The 13771-nt window shown below is 51.8% G+C and overlaps 1 protein-coding gene across 14 annotated transcripts in view; it reads right to left on the bottom strand.

The window, feature by feature from the left end:
- The window catches only part of robo1 (roundabout, axon guidance receptor, homolog 1 (Drosophila)), a 143136-nt gene that overhangs the window by 15319 nt on the left and 114046 nt on the right, over window positions 1-13771 (bottom strand). For 11 of the 14 annotated variants that reach the window (XM_023827734.2, XM_023827733.2, XM_072701859.1 and 8 more), the window contains 13 exons: window positions 13132-13270; window positions 12905-13032; window positions 9449-9457; window positions 8828-8952; window positions 8489-8660; window positions 6922-7127; window positions 6631-6712; window positions 5981-6149; window positions 5677-5843; window positions 5127-5248; window positions 4640-4874; window positions 3397-3518; window positions 2497-2668 (listed from right to left, as the gene is read on the bottom strand). In XM_023827734.2, the coding sequence (XP_023683502.2) occupies window positions 2497-2668; window positions 3397-3518; window positions 4640-4874; window positions 5127-5248; window positions 5677-5843; window positions 5981-6149; window positions 6631-6712; window positions 6922-7127; window positions 8489-8660; window positions 8828-8952; window positions 9449-9457; window positions 12905-13032; window positions 13132-13270 (1848 nt within the window). Of the gene's footprint in view, window positions 1-2496; window positions 2669-3396; window positions 3519-4639; window positions 4875-5126; window positions 5249-5676; window positions 5844-5980; window positions 6150-6630; window positions 6713-6921; window positions 7128-8488; window positions 8661-8827; window positions 8953-9273; window positions 9458-12904; window positions 13033-13131; window positions 13271-13771 lie in introns of all 14 variants that reach the window. The other 3 variants (XM_072701865.1, XM_072701863.1, XM_072701864.1) reach the window with 3 other exon arrangements.

Genomic DNA, 13771 nt, shown 5'->3' with positions numbered 1-13771 from the left:
TGTGTGTGTTGCTGTGAGACACTGTCAGTGTGTATATCAGTGTGTGGCTGATTGTGTTGCTGTGAGACACTGTCAGTGTGTATATCAGTGTGTGGCTGATTGTGTTGCTGTGAGACACTGTCAGTGTGTATATCAGTGTGTGTGGCTGATTGTGTTGCTGTGAGACACTGTCAGTGTGTATATCAGTGTGTGGCTGTGTGTGTTGCTGTGAGACACTGTCAGTGTGTATATCAGTGTGTGGCTGTGTGTGTTGCTGTGAGACACTGTCAGTGTGTATATCAGTGTGTGACTGTGTGTGTTGCTGTGAGACACTGTCAGTGTGTATATCAGTGTGTGGCTGATTGTGTTGCAGTGAGACACTGTCAGTGTGTATATCAGTGTGTGGCTGATTGTGTTGCTGTGAGACACTGTCAGTGTGTATATCAGTGTGTGGCTGATTGTGTTGCTGTGAGACACTGTCAGTGTGTATATCAGTGTGTGACTGTGTGTGTTGCTGTGAGACACTGTCAGTGTGTATATCAGTGTGTGGCTGATTGCGTTGCTGTGAGACACTGTCAGTGTGTATATCAGTGTGTGGCTGATTGTGTTGCTGTGAGACACTGTCAGTGTGTATATCAGTGTGTGACTGTGTGTGTTGCTATGAGACACTGTCAGTGTGTATATCAGTGTGTGGCTGATTGCGTTGCTGTGAGACACTGTCAGTGTGTATATCAGTGTGTGGCTGATTGTGTTGCTGTGAGACACTGTCAGTGTGTATATCAGTGTGTGGCTGATTGTGTTGCTGTGAGACACTGTCAGTGTGTATATCAGTGTTTGTGGCTGATTGTGTTGCTGTGAGACACTGTCAGTGTGTATATCAGTGTGTGGCTGATTGTGTTGCTGTAAGACACTGTCAGTGTGTATATCAGTGTGTGGGGCTGATTGTGTTGCTGTGAGACACTGTCAGTGTGTGTGGCTGATTGTGTTGCTGTGAGACACTGTCAGTGTGTATATCAGTGTTTGTGGCTGATTGTGTTGCTGTGAGACACTGTCAGTGTGTTTATCAGTGTGTGTGGCTGTGTGTGTTGCTGTGAGACACTGTCAGTGTGTATATCAGTGTGTGGGGCTGATTGTGTTGCTGTGAGACACTGTCAGTGTGTATATCAGTGTGTGACTGTGTGTGTTGCTGTGAGACACTGTCAGTGTGTATATCAGTATGTGTGGCTGATTGTGTTGCTGTGAGACACTGTCAGTGTTTATATCAGTGTGTGGCTGATTGTGTTGCTGTGAGACACTGTCAGTGTGTATATCAGTGTGTGGCTGATTGTGTTGCTGTGAGACACTGTCAGTGTGTATATCAGTGTGTGGCTGATTGTGTTGCTGTGAGACACTGTCAGTGTGTATATCAGTGTGTGGCTGATTGTGTTGCTGTGAGACACTGTCAGTGTGTATATCAGTGTGTGGCTGATTGTGTTGCTGTGAGACACTGTCAGTGTGTATATCAGTGTGTGGCTGATTGTGTTGCTGTGAGACACTGTCAGTGTGTATATCAGTGTGTGTGGCTGATTGTGTTGCTGTGAGACACTGTCAGTGTGTATATCAGTGTGTGGTTGATTGTGTTGCTGTGAGACACTGTCAGTGTGTATATCAGTGTGTGGCTGATTGTGTTGCTGTGAGACACTGTCAGTGTGTATATCAGTGTGTGGCTGATTGTGTTGCTGTGAGACACTGTCAGTGTGTATATCAGTGTGTGGCTGATTGTGTTGCTGTGAGACACTGTCAGTGTGTATATCAGTGTGTGTGGCTGATTGTGTTGCTGTGAGACACTGTCAGTGTGTATATCAGTGTGTGGTTGATTGTGTTGCTGTGAGACACTGTCAGTGTGTATATCAGTGTGTGGCTGATTGTGTTGCTGTGAGACACTGTCAGTGTGTATATCAGTGTGTGGCTGATTGTGTTGCTGTGAGACACTGTCAGTGTGTATATCAGTGTGTGGCTGATTGTGTTGCTGTGAGACACTGTCAGTGTGTATATCAGTGTGTGTGGCTGATTGTGTTGCTGTGAGACACTGTCAGTGTGTATATCAGTGTGTGGCTGATTGTGTTGCTGTGAGACACTGTCAGTGTGTATATCAGTGTGTGGCTGATTGTGTTGCTGTGAGACACTGTCAGTGTGTATATCAGTGTGTGGCTGATTGTGTTGCTGTGAGACACTGTCAGTGTGTATATCAGTGTGTGTGGCTGATTGTGTTGCTGTGAGACACTGTCAGTGTGTATATCAGTGTGTGGCTGATTGTGTTGCTGTGAGACACTGTCAGTGTGTATATCAGTGTTTGTGGCTGATTGTGTTGCTGTGAGACACTGTCAGTGTGTATATCAGTGTGTGTGGCTGATTATGTTGCTGTGAGACACTGTCAGTGTGTATATCAGTGTGTGGCTGATTGTGTTGCTGAGAGACACTGTCAGTGTGTATATCAGTGTGTGTGGGTCACACCCCTGTCCCCATCACCTTACTCACCCAGCTGGAAGAAGGTGATGTCACTCTTCACACCCGGACCAGCTCCGGTGCTTGCAGCCACCTCCACACTGTAGCGCACTCCGGGGGCCAGGCTGGGAATGACCACCGAAAAGGTGGACCCGTCCACGGTGCGATTTATGTGGTATCGGCTCTCATTACCCAAGCACCAGATCTGCAGGATCGTGAGAGATGTGTGGGCAAGTGGTGTGAGAGCAAGAATGATTTAAAGTGAAAGGCCACACAGACAGAACTATCCCCAGAGACCCTGAGCTCTCACTCAGGGTGACACATACTGCAACCAGTCAGAGATAGACAGATACAACAACCAATCAGAGATGGACAGTTACAGCAACAAATCAGAGATGGACAGATACAGCATCCAGTCAGAGATGTTCACTGTAAGACAGCCCCTTCTAGGAATTGGAATCTGACACTCTCTAATAGAGTCCAGCTCCTTGAACCCTGAACTACCGAGTTCTGTCCTTCCTCTGACATTACATGGAATATGGCCCAAAAAAGCTTTGCACATCTTCACTGTAATAACAAGGCCCAACCAGCAGAGGGCGATATATAACAACACATAGACTGTTCACTCCCCTCCCCTCTGCCTGTGTCATTGCACAGCAAGCGTCTTCAGCTTTTAATAACTTTATGTAACTCATTCATACGCCGGGTCGCGCTGGGGGCACTTGGTAAATACGGCTGCAACATCCCATGTTCACCAGAAAACACAAACCATGACCCTGAAGGTAGTGAGGTCCCGGGATTTCCTTCCAAGGTAAGAACAGCCTTAGGCACATTTTGGGCAAGATTCTGTGCAAATGAGCCCCATCTCTGTATCCCCCCCCCCCCCGTGGTCCCACAAATGGGGGCCTAGTCTCTCACTTTCATTGTTCTTACCTTGTACTCCTGGACTACTCCGTTCTGCTCTTCTTCGGGAGGCGGTTGCCAGGCAACCAGAATGGCGGTCCCATTGTCGTCGCTCTTTTTTACAGTGACATCGCGGGGGGCTGCACTGGGGGCTGGGGAAGGTGGGGTGGGGGTGGGGGGGGGGGGCTTGTGTCAGTACACATTGTTTATTTTAACACCCTTTTCATACTGTTCACCACAAATACTCTTCTTCACCACAGGGCCCTTGGGGAAAATATGACCCCCCCCCCCCACACCCATCAATGCCCTGCCTGCAGAAACCGCATCACCCAACCGTGACCGCAAACGCTGAAATGAAGATCCTCTCATGCCGGCTTCGCCGCTGTCTCCCCGACGCGCCGTTTGTACACCCCTAGAAGGATATTACTCCTCGTCTAACAGGGGGTCAGGAAATCATTTCCAGTGGAGTGTGATTTTTCCTCCCCGTTTTCAATTCCCCCAGGAAAATCTATTTTAAAGCACTCAGGGACAAATTGTTAGTGAAGATGTGTAATATTAAATACTGCCTGACTGACGCTTTAGGCAGCTCTGCTCACATGGGGCGACAAATGAACAGGCGTCATGCTACCGTCTCCCGCGGCCCTGCAATGCCATAACCAACAGAACGGCCTGGCAGTATTTTTAATTTGCAGTAAATGCCTGTTTTACACAACAGGAAATCGGCCCGGCTGCTCTGTGCCGTTAATGGCTCAGGGAGATTAAATTTAATGCGTTAAAATCGAGCATGTAAGCGGTGGCTTTTACAGGGTCAGTGAGCTCTCGTGTCTGCCCAACTCCCCATCCCCTCCTGTTGCTTTGTGTCTCTCTATCACACACACACACACACACACACACACACATGCACAACGTGAGCGCTCATGCTGCAGAGCCCTGGGTCACTCCCAAACCACTTCCCTGCACATTCCCAGAACTACACATGGAACCAACCGCACCCACAAGGGAACTGGCGAGCTGTGAGCTGTTTTCTGGTTTTCTGGTCATGCTTTTAGGCCAAGTACACCTTCCTACAACAGTGTGCGCTCCCCTACATTTGTACCAAAGCAGCCTTATAATCTCTTCGTTTGTTGTAGGGCTTTTATTGTATTTTCCCTTACTTATGCTGTATAGTCACAATGCAACAGGTAATCAGAACCCACTGTTTCCTTTAATAGACAGCAGCTATTGAACGCTTCAACCAATCACGCACCATTAGTATGACCTTGCCCCGGCTCACCTTCTTCCAACGTGTGGGCCACCTTGACCTCGCTGTCAGGGCCCTGGAACTCGTCGAAGAAGGGCCGCACCTTCAACTCATAGGTGGCCCCCTTCCGGAGCTGGGGCACCACAGCGGCATCCTCGGCTGGGGAGCGAACCTCCAATACGCCCCACTGTCCCCGAGTCTGCCCCGCATCTGTAAAGGGCCGGTACATCACCTTATAGCCCTGGACGTAATGAGACTGCTGCTCCACCTGGTGGCAGGGGTAAAAAATGATAAGAGTCAGTGACATCATGACTGAAGAACTGGCACTGTTATAGCTATTGGGTGGATGCAAAAAGAATAAGGGAAGGAAGTAAAGAAAATGAGAGAAAGAGGAAGATGGAGAGGGAGGAAAAGGAGAAGCAGATAAGCAGGGACAGTTTAGGATGAGGTTCCCAGTTTAATCAGGGCACGGACTTTCATTGCCAGTGGATTCGTAATATCAGGACTATACAGTACTCACTGTCCACTGCACCCTGACGGAGGAGGAGGAGAGGACGGTGGGATTGTGTAAGTGCACCACCACGTCACTCAGGGCCTTCTGGATCTGCCGGTGGTCTACACCCTCGGCAGTGGGCGGGATTTCTGTGCAACAAGATCATTCGTCAGCATCACTGTCAATCATCTGCTCACTTGCTGAGGCCATACACAGCAGGGGCGAATCTCAATACCAGGAACGCAAAGATCATACTTGTGGTCTTGACAAGACCCGTCTTGCTAACTTGCCCTCCAAAAATGAACTTGGGGCGCAATGAATCATGGTATTGGTACATGCATTCGGCGAGGATGCATCTGATGTATCCTTGATATTTGGGGCGGAGCAAGAACAACATTCAGGGATTTTTATTGTTATCTGTACGTGTGTTCTTAGTGTTAGAACTGGTCTTTGGCAATGGAAGATGACGTAACATGGGTACACAAGAACACAAGTACAATGAAGTACACATATTGAGATTCACCCCTTGTAACTGCACTAAAGACCCTTGTGTATGCAAGGTGTCTCGGATGCCCACCCTGGGTCCTGACGGCCTCGCTGACGGGGCTGGGGTCGCTCAGTCCATAGGCGTTGGCCGCCCGCACCAGAAAGAGGTAGATGGCTCCAGGCCTCAGACCCCGCAGGACGAAGCTTTCCGTCTTCACATGCTCCGCCATGGTCAACCAGCTGCTTCCAGAGGCATGACTGGATGTTGAAAGGGGTGGAAGTCACATGAGGTGTCATGTGATCAGAGTGGGGCAGCATGGATGGTAAGGAGGGACAAAAACAACTAACGACGATGAAATAGGCTGTGAATCGCGAGAGACTTGCTGTTCGCTCACCTGAAGGCCTCGATGATGTAGGAGGTGGGCGTGGCCCCAGTGTTAGGGTTGGGCTTCCAGGCCAGGGTGACAGAGGTGCGGCTGACATCAGTCACCTCGGGTTTGGACGGGGAGCTGGGGATCAGATTTGGGTCTGTGGGCCGGGCGGGGTGCACCGCGACCCCAAACTCTGAGGCCGAGGAGGAGGAAGGGGGGGAGGAGAGAGGAACTTACTAGCATGTCTCAAAAACAAAAACAGGAGTGTCACTGGAGATTTATGGGAAGAGGGCCCAAGCCTTTACTTTACTAGGGGGCTCTGATTTTAATGAAAGTGAATAAGAACAAACCAATGTGTCTATTTATCTGGGGGAGCTGAAGTCCCGTTAAAACAACCCTAACGATGCCTGTGAACACAAACATTATGCTTATACTGTCACTCACATGCCGCACTATGACAGTGGCAGGGAGTGTGTGCAGCCATGCGTTTCTGAGTGTGCACGCATGTGCACGAGTGTTCATGTGTTAGTATACATAGTGAGTATATCAGTATACACAGTGAGTATACACAGTGAGTATATATAGTGAGCATACACAGTGACTATAAGAGTTTACACAGTGAGTATATACAGTATAGTGAGTATACATAGTGAGTATAGTGACATCGGACTCACCTTGTACCTCCAGGAATGCCTTCCAAATTGCTTCCCCACTGGGGTTGGACGCAATGCAGGTGTATGTTCCTGTGTCCCCCAGCTGTAATAATCACAAATAATTTAGCAAACGCTTTTATCCAAAGTGATGTGTAATTCAGAAAGTTGGGTTAGACAGTTCCTGGAGTAATGAAGGGTTAAGGGCCTTGCTGAAGGGCCCAATAGTGAAACCACTCTTGTGACCCTGGCAAGGGATTTGAACCAGCAACCTTCCGATTACAGGCACAGCCACAATGGTCGACGCTGCAGTACCTTGGCATAGCGGATCTGCAGCGCCCCCGTGTCCAGCTGCTTGAGCCGCGAGTCGGAAGCGGAGACCAGTGTCCCATCCTTCTTCCACAGGATGCTGGGCACAGGGGAGCCGGACGCCTCGCAGGACAGCAGCGCCATGCCGTCCACCGGCACCGTCTGGTTCACCGGGCCCTGCCGGATCACCGGGGGCAGCCGGTCGGACACTGCTGGGCGTGGGAGAGCGAGGCACTCGTTAGTCATCTACCATTTTTTATTTTTTTATTTTACAGAGAAGAAAAGCGGGGAATAGAAGGCGAGTAGTCAGGGAGGAGGTCAGGGAAGGAGTGAGGGGGAGGTGTGCATCCACCTGGGGTGATACTCTGCTCCTATGAGGACAGAAGGAGGTGAAGAAGACAGTGATATCAACACGGTGAAGAGACAGAATGAATGACAGAGGAGGGAGAAATGAGAGCATCGGTAAAGGGAGGAGAGGAAGAGTGAGCGTCCATACTGGTAATCTGGCAAAGTGTCTGTCTACACTGCTAACGGAAAAATGCAGAATCAGACTGGTCACAACTGGAAGCAATTTCCCAATCATTCAGTGGGAGGATCAGCCCCCCCCTCACCCCCACTCACACCCCCACCCTTACAGGTTTCATCTTCCTGAGCTGAGGAACTCAGGATGAAATCAAATATTCATCATAACAAAAACACCATGAACATGCCTGCAGGCTGGGCGGGGTGGCGGGGCGGGGCGGGGGGGGGGGGCTTGTGTGTGCTACAGAGGGAAATAAAGTCACATGGGCAGCGGAACCTTCCGGACCGGAAGCTGAGCACCAGCGCAGGCCTTTACGCCTTATTTACATCGGGCATAATTAGAGACACATCAGAGGGCCGGGGCATCCATTACGGCTCCATTAGAGCCCAGCTTCACCCGAGCAGCTCCGCCCCCTGCGCCCCAGAGAGGCTCCCGCTTTAAAGTGAGGACATGTTTGCAATTCCTGCTCCTTTTGTGCTCAGGCTGCTCACGCTTGAGGGGCTCCTGCGCTATAATTACCTCACAGGCCCAGGAGGTGAATTCGGCGGACGGACCCCAGTTTTAATAACTGTTATTGGTGGCCTCCTCACCTCTGCAGTTTCCCGACGCACCCCCCCCCCCCAGAGTACAAAGCCCCCCCTCATACGGACAAACCTCATAGAGAAGGCCGCAGCCCTGTTGAGCTGAGCTGATACTGAAACCAGGAGGCAATATGGTGGGGGTGGGGGGGGGGGGGGCTTGGTGGGGATCAGGAACTTACAATTACTGCCGCTTCGTACTCCAGTGATTTCACAAAGGATTAGTTGGTGTATAGTGTGCAAAAGAAACACATTCCCCTTTAGCCGCTTAAACAGCATGTTAATGCAATAAAAAAAGACAATTTTCCACCTATTTATACATGCAGGCGTCACAGCTCAAAGGAGTAACCGCCCGACCCCTCCAGGGACCGGCAATCCTCGGGTTGTGAGTTATTAACCACAACGCCCCCTGCTGGCGGGGCCCCCCTGACATCATCAGCCAGTCATGCGCGGTGGAGACCGGCTTCCTCACCGTCGGTGACCTCCAGCAGGGCCTTGGTGATCACACTGCCGGCCACGTTGAGGGCCTGGCAGCTGTAGAAGCCGCTGTCCGCGTGCTGCACGTCCGTGATGGTCAGGTCGCCCGTCTGCGACACGGAGACGCGGCTAGAGGGCTGCGGGGGCTGGTAGGTGAACAGCAGGTTCTTGAAGAAAACGAATGGAAAGAGAGACTGGGGTGAGCAAGCAATTGTGGGTAAAGTAGGATTTAAATAGTTCCAATTTATATGGCAAAAATTATAATCAGAAATGTGTCAAAAACAAGACTAGACAGGCTGGCATGTAATGACATCCATGCCCCCCTCTCTCTCACCTGGCTGCCCTCTCTCTGCCAGAAGATGGCAGGCTGGGGGTTTCCCAAGGCCTCACACTGGAAGGTCACCCTCCGGCCCACCTGCACCACTTGGTTCCGTGGTCTCACCCCGAAAACGGGGGGCACTGGGGGGAAGAGCAGCTGTAGGTTAGCCAAAGTCAGAAAGGCCAACACGAGGTCAAAACAGCATGATGTGGCCTACTGGTAAGTGTGGTAGTTAAATAGCTGGTTAGCTAGCCTGTCCAAAGTCAAGTCAATATCAACAAGACCACCCGCTTGTGAAATCGGCACCATTTTGACAAAAGTGCCAACATCAACTTTCCTTATTCTGGTGGTATGACGATTTTCTGCATGAGAAGGAAAACACCCATAACAGCGGGGGCATGACTGCTTATGGATGTAAACCAGGAAGATCAACAGAGAAATATGATAAAAACATTCATTACCTTTCTCTTTCAAACATTCATTTTTTTTTTTACCACTGCCTTTGTTGCCGCTGAAAACTGAAACATGAATGCTGATTGGTGCATGGAGAGGAGTGATGGGGGGTGGAGATGTATGAAGCCTACTTCTTGCAGCTGTCAGTGCAGCGGATGGCCAGCTGGCTGATGGCTGACTTACCCGAATTGACTAGAAATAAAAAAGACAAAGAATGATGCGTTAATGATGCAAAAAAAAATGAGGAGGGAGGTGGGAGTGGAGGCGGAGCCAGGGAGGTGGGAGTGGAGGTGGAGCCAAGGAGGTGGGAGTGGAGGTGGAGCCAGGGAGGTGGGAGTGGAGGCGGAGCCAAGGATGTGGGTGTGGAGGCGGAGTCAGAGAGGTGGGAGTGGAGGCGGAGCCAGGGAGGTGGGAGTGGAGGTGGAGCCAAGGAGGTGGGAGTGGAGGCATAGTCAGGGAGGTGGGAGTGGAGGTGGAGCCAAGGAGGTGGGAGTGGAGGCGGAGTCAGGGAGGTGGGAGTGGAGGCGGTGTCAGAGAGGTGGGAGTGGAGGCAGAGTCAAAGAGGTGGGAGTGGAGGTGGAGCCAAGGAGGTGGGAGTGAAGGCGGAGTCAGAGAGGTGGGAGTGGAGGTGGAGCCAAGGAGGTGGGAGTGGTGGCGGAGTCAGAGAGCTGGGAGTGGAGGTGGAGAAAAGGAGGTGGGAGTGGAGGCGGAGTCAGAGAGGTGGGAGTGGAGGTGGAGCCAAGGAGGTGGGAGTGGAGGTGGAGCCATGGAGGTGGGAGTGGAGGTGGAGCCAAGGAGGTGGGAGTGGTGGCGGAGTCAGGGAGGTGGGAGTGGAGGCGGAGTCAGGGAGGTGGGAGTGGAGGTGGAGAAAAGGAGGTGGGAGTGGAGGCGGAGTCAGAGAGGTGGGAGTGGAGGTGGAGCCAAGGAGGTGGGAGTGGAGGTGGAGCCATGGAGGTGGGAGTGGAGGTGGAGCCAAGGAGGTGGGAGTGGTGGCGGAGTCAGGGAGGTGGGATTGGAGGCGGAGTCAGAGAGGTGGGAGTGGAGGTGAAGCCAAGGAGGTGGGAGTGGAGGCAGAGTCAGATAAGGTGGCACCAGAGGCGGGGTCAAAGGCAAACTGAAGGAAGTGGGAAAGGAGGCGGGATCAGGTGGGGTACACCAATAGGGCTGCTTCTATACAAAGCTTGTTGCCAATGGAAAGGAACTATTGTTATGGCTACAGTTTAGTGCTCTGGGCTCAACTCCAACTTGCCAATGAGCCCAAACAGCTTAAACTCCTTCATTCTGTCCCGTAGTGACCTCAGTCTGGTATTGCCAACAGTTCTAGCAAGATCATCTTCTCTTCCACGACCTTGGTGTGACCTGTGGCCTGTACCCTTATCCTAGCAAACGACTTTGAGTATCCCATTTCCCAGACTTTGTGCCCCCCCAGAAACGCTTGCATCCATCTGCTGATAGTCTTTTGATTGTAATCCAAGGCCTGAACCCGTCACGGTACATCAAGTTCACCTTAGATGGGTAATAAAGTCCCAGACACACATAGCTAACTTCCTGATTATGTAAATATGTTTCAGTGATCCTGTCTGGATTAAGGCCGTTAACCTAGGAGCCAAGCTGACCTCTGACCCCAGGAGAAAGGCTCATTAAATCGCAGGGCTCCATCCAGCTTCAGACCACCTGGGGCCATAGCCGCAGCAACCTCCGCACAGTCAGGGGTCTTTGAGAATCGCTTTACAGTGCTTTCAGTGACACTCCCCCGGCACCCACCATCAGCTGAGCCATACACCCCCCCATTCATAACGAAAAAGTCTGGGTCCTTCCTGGAAACTCGACACCCCGGCCACTGAAAGAACGCAACCACCCCCCTCCCCCACACCCTCCTGTCTCCTCCATGCCTCAGTTACCCTGGCCAAACCCCCCCCCCCCCCAAACACAAAGCAGTAAACGTCTGTTCTGCCTTCTCTTTCCCCCGATGTTCCTTTCCAGGGCCAGTCCACACTGTGCCAGACTAGTGCCGGGCCTGCTAGCACTGACGGCTAACAGAACGGCCGCCTGTGCCTCGGCGTGGGTGCACCAATGGGGAGGGGGGGCTTGGTATCATGGTAGGGGGACCAGCAGACCCAGAAGTGCAGACGGCCTCCTGTCCTTAGAGAAATCCCAAGCAAATGGCAAGCCCTAAGTTTCTATTACATCAGCAGCAAACCAGCTGAGTGTAAAAACATTCTGAGTTGCAGCATGTTATAAAAGCAGGTGTGTATGTGTGTGTCTGTGTGTGTCTGTGTGTGTGTTTGTATGCGTGTGTCTGTGTCTGTATATGCGTGTCTCTGTGTGTGTGTCTGTATGTGTGTGTCTGTATGTGTGTGTGTCTGTATGTATGCGTGTGTCTGTGTCTGTGTGTGTCTGTATGCGTGTGTCTGTGTCTGTGTGTGTCTGTATGTGTGTGTCTGTATGTGTGTCTGTATGTATGTGTGTGTCTGTATGTGTGTGTCTGTGTCTATTTGCCCTCCCCGGCTGACAGACGTCCCCCACACTTCCACTTCCTGCTCCATAACTCTGGCACTCCAGCAGGCTCAAGCTACTGTACAAGTATCATCCACATCAGATAACGGCGTTTTGTCACGTCTGATTTCCTCTGGGGGGTAATCTAACCTGCTTCTGTTCAACACCCCTCCCCCTCCGCCACTCTGCCCGCTGTCGACAAGCTGGCATAGGAAAGCCAACATGGAAAATAAAAGGAAAAAATGAGAATCGAAGACGGAGAGAAAGAGAGAGAGCGTGTATGTGTGTGAGAGAGAGAGAAGAGTATGTGGACGACTCACCTCCCCTAGTCTTTCCTTGTCTGGGTACGGACCCAAAATTACCAGCACAACCCCCTCCCCCACCCCCCAAGTTCTGGAATTAGAGTCTGTAATTAGGACCATGTCATTTCCCATCCTGGGACTAAAGCTGGTTTGTCTTTAATTAGGCTGTTTCCCTCTATGGATCTTTCTTACGGGGCTGCTCTGCTAACGGGAAGGGTGACTACTGTCTACAAAGTGACCCCAGTACCACTTTATCACAAAGGGCCAAATCCCGCTCTCCACACTGGCATCCACTTCCTCTTCCCTGCCCACACATGGGCTCACTTGTTACTCCTGCAGGCTGACCTCATGCTTGGTGCGGGAACACACACCCGGGAATACGCCTGTATCTGCTTAGTGGCTAAGATGCCAGCTGTCAGCCAACCCCCCCCCCCCCCCCACCCCAGGGGCGGGTTAACCATGAAAAAGCAGCTGTCCTCTTTGTTGGAACTGTAACATATGGAGGGAGGGTCTACATGGTGGGTCAAACAGCGTGAGTGTGAGGGAGCTCCAGGTGTGTGCAGGTACAGAAAGATGCCCCATCTTTATTGCAGCTCTGTACAACAGGGGTGCATAAAGGGGTCCCAGCTAAGAGCTGATTGGTCCACTCACTCGCAGATTCAAAACATATCATTGACTAGTGATAAGGTTGGCCCTTCTCTATAAATGATTCCCCCATCTTAAAAAATTGTAGACAAGCTAGCAGAGTCCGGCTATATGAGGCGGGGCTTCGTTGAGGTCAGAGGTCGGCTGTATGAGGCGGGGCTTCGTTGAGGTCAGAGGTCGGCTGTGGGGTTCTCACCGTGCACCGTGAGAGTGGCTGTGGCCTCTGCCTTCCCCACCATGTTCTCCGCGACACAGGAGTAAGAGCCCACATCCGGCGGCGCCACGCTGCGCAGCTTGAGGGTGTGGTCCTCCAGAATCTCGAACCTACAGCCGCATACACAAATACACATGCGCGTGCGGGTTAGTGACCAATCAGCAGCTACGATCACGGAGATTCCAGCTCCCTGTCACCGTGGCCCTTACCTCCCCCGAGGCAGGTCCCCGTCCTCCTTACGCCAGCGCACCGTGGGGACAGGGTCACCGCGTGCCTCGCAGCGGAACTCCACGTTGTCCTCGGCCAGAACCACGCGGCTGCTGGGCCGGCGGGAGAAGCTGGGCCGCTCTGGGATGGGGGGGCATACGGGCAGTGTCAGTGCAACGTACAGGGCTTGGGCACACTGGGCGTAAAACACACCCCCAATATGCACTCAAACTGCCTAAAACACCCCCACACGCACCCAAACACACCTTCACCTGAAAAACTGCACCCCCCCCACTAAAGACACTTTGACTCAAGGTGGCCCCCCACGCCTTGCATCACTGCCCCTAAATCCACAGATGATGTCTTCTAGGGTAGGGAGGAATATCTGGCCTGTGGCCAAGAGCTCCAAGCTTAATTCAAAGAAAACCCTTCAAAAATAATCTTTGCTGAGTCAGGAGATACAGATCTGAGTATCCTCCTCCCCCCATTCCCTCTTCTGAGACCCCCCCCCCAGTCTTATCCTGCTCCGCCACCCCACTCACATCTTGTTTTTCCAACAATTCCCGGGGACTGAGAAATTCCACATCCTGCAGCAGTCCAGCCTTGCTCCGTAATTAAACCAAAACCGCAGCCAAACAAACC

This window comes from Paramormyrops kingsleyae, chromosome 18 (genome assembly GCF_048594095.1).
Source record: "Paramormyrops kingsleyae isolate MSU_618 chromosome 18, PKINGS_0.4, whole genome shotgun sequence".
NCBI lineage: Eukaryota > Metazoa > Chordata > Actinopteri > Osteoglossiformes > Mormyridae > Paramormyrops > Paramormyrops kingsleyae.
The sequence above is the reverse complement of the archived record's forward strand: the minus strand, read 5'-3'. Positions and strand labels throughout refer to the sequence as shown.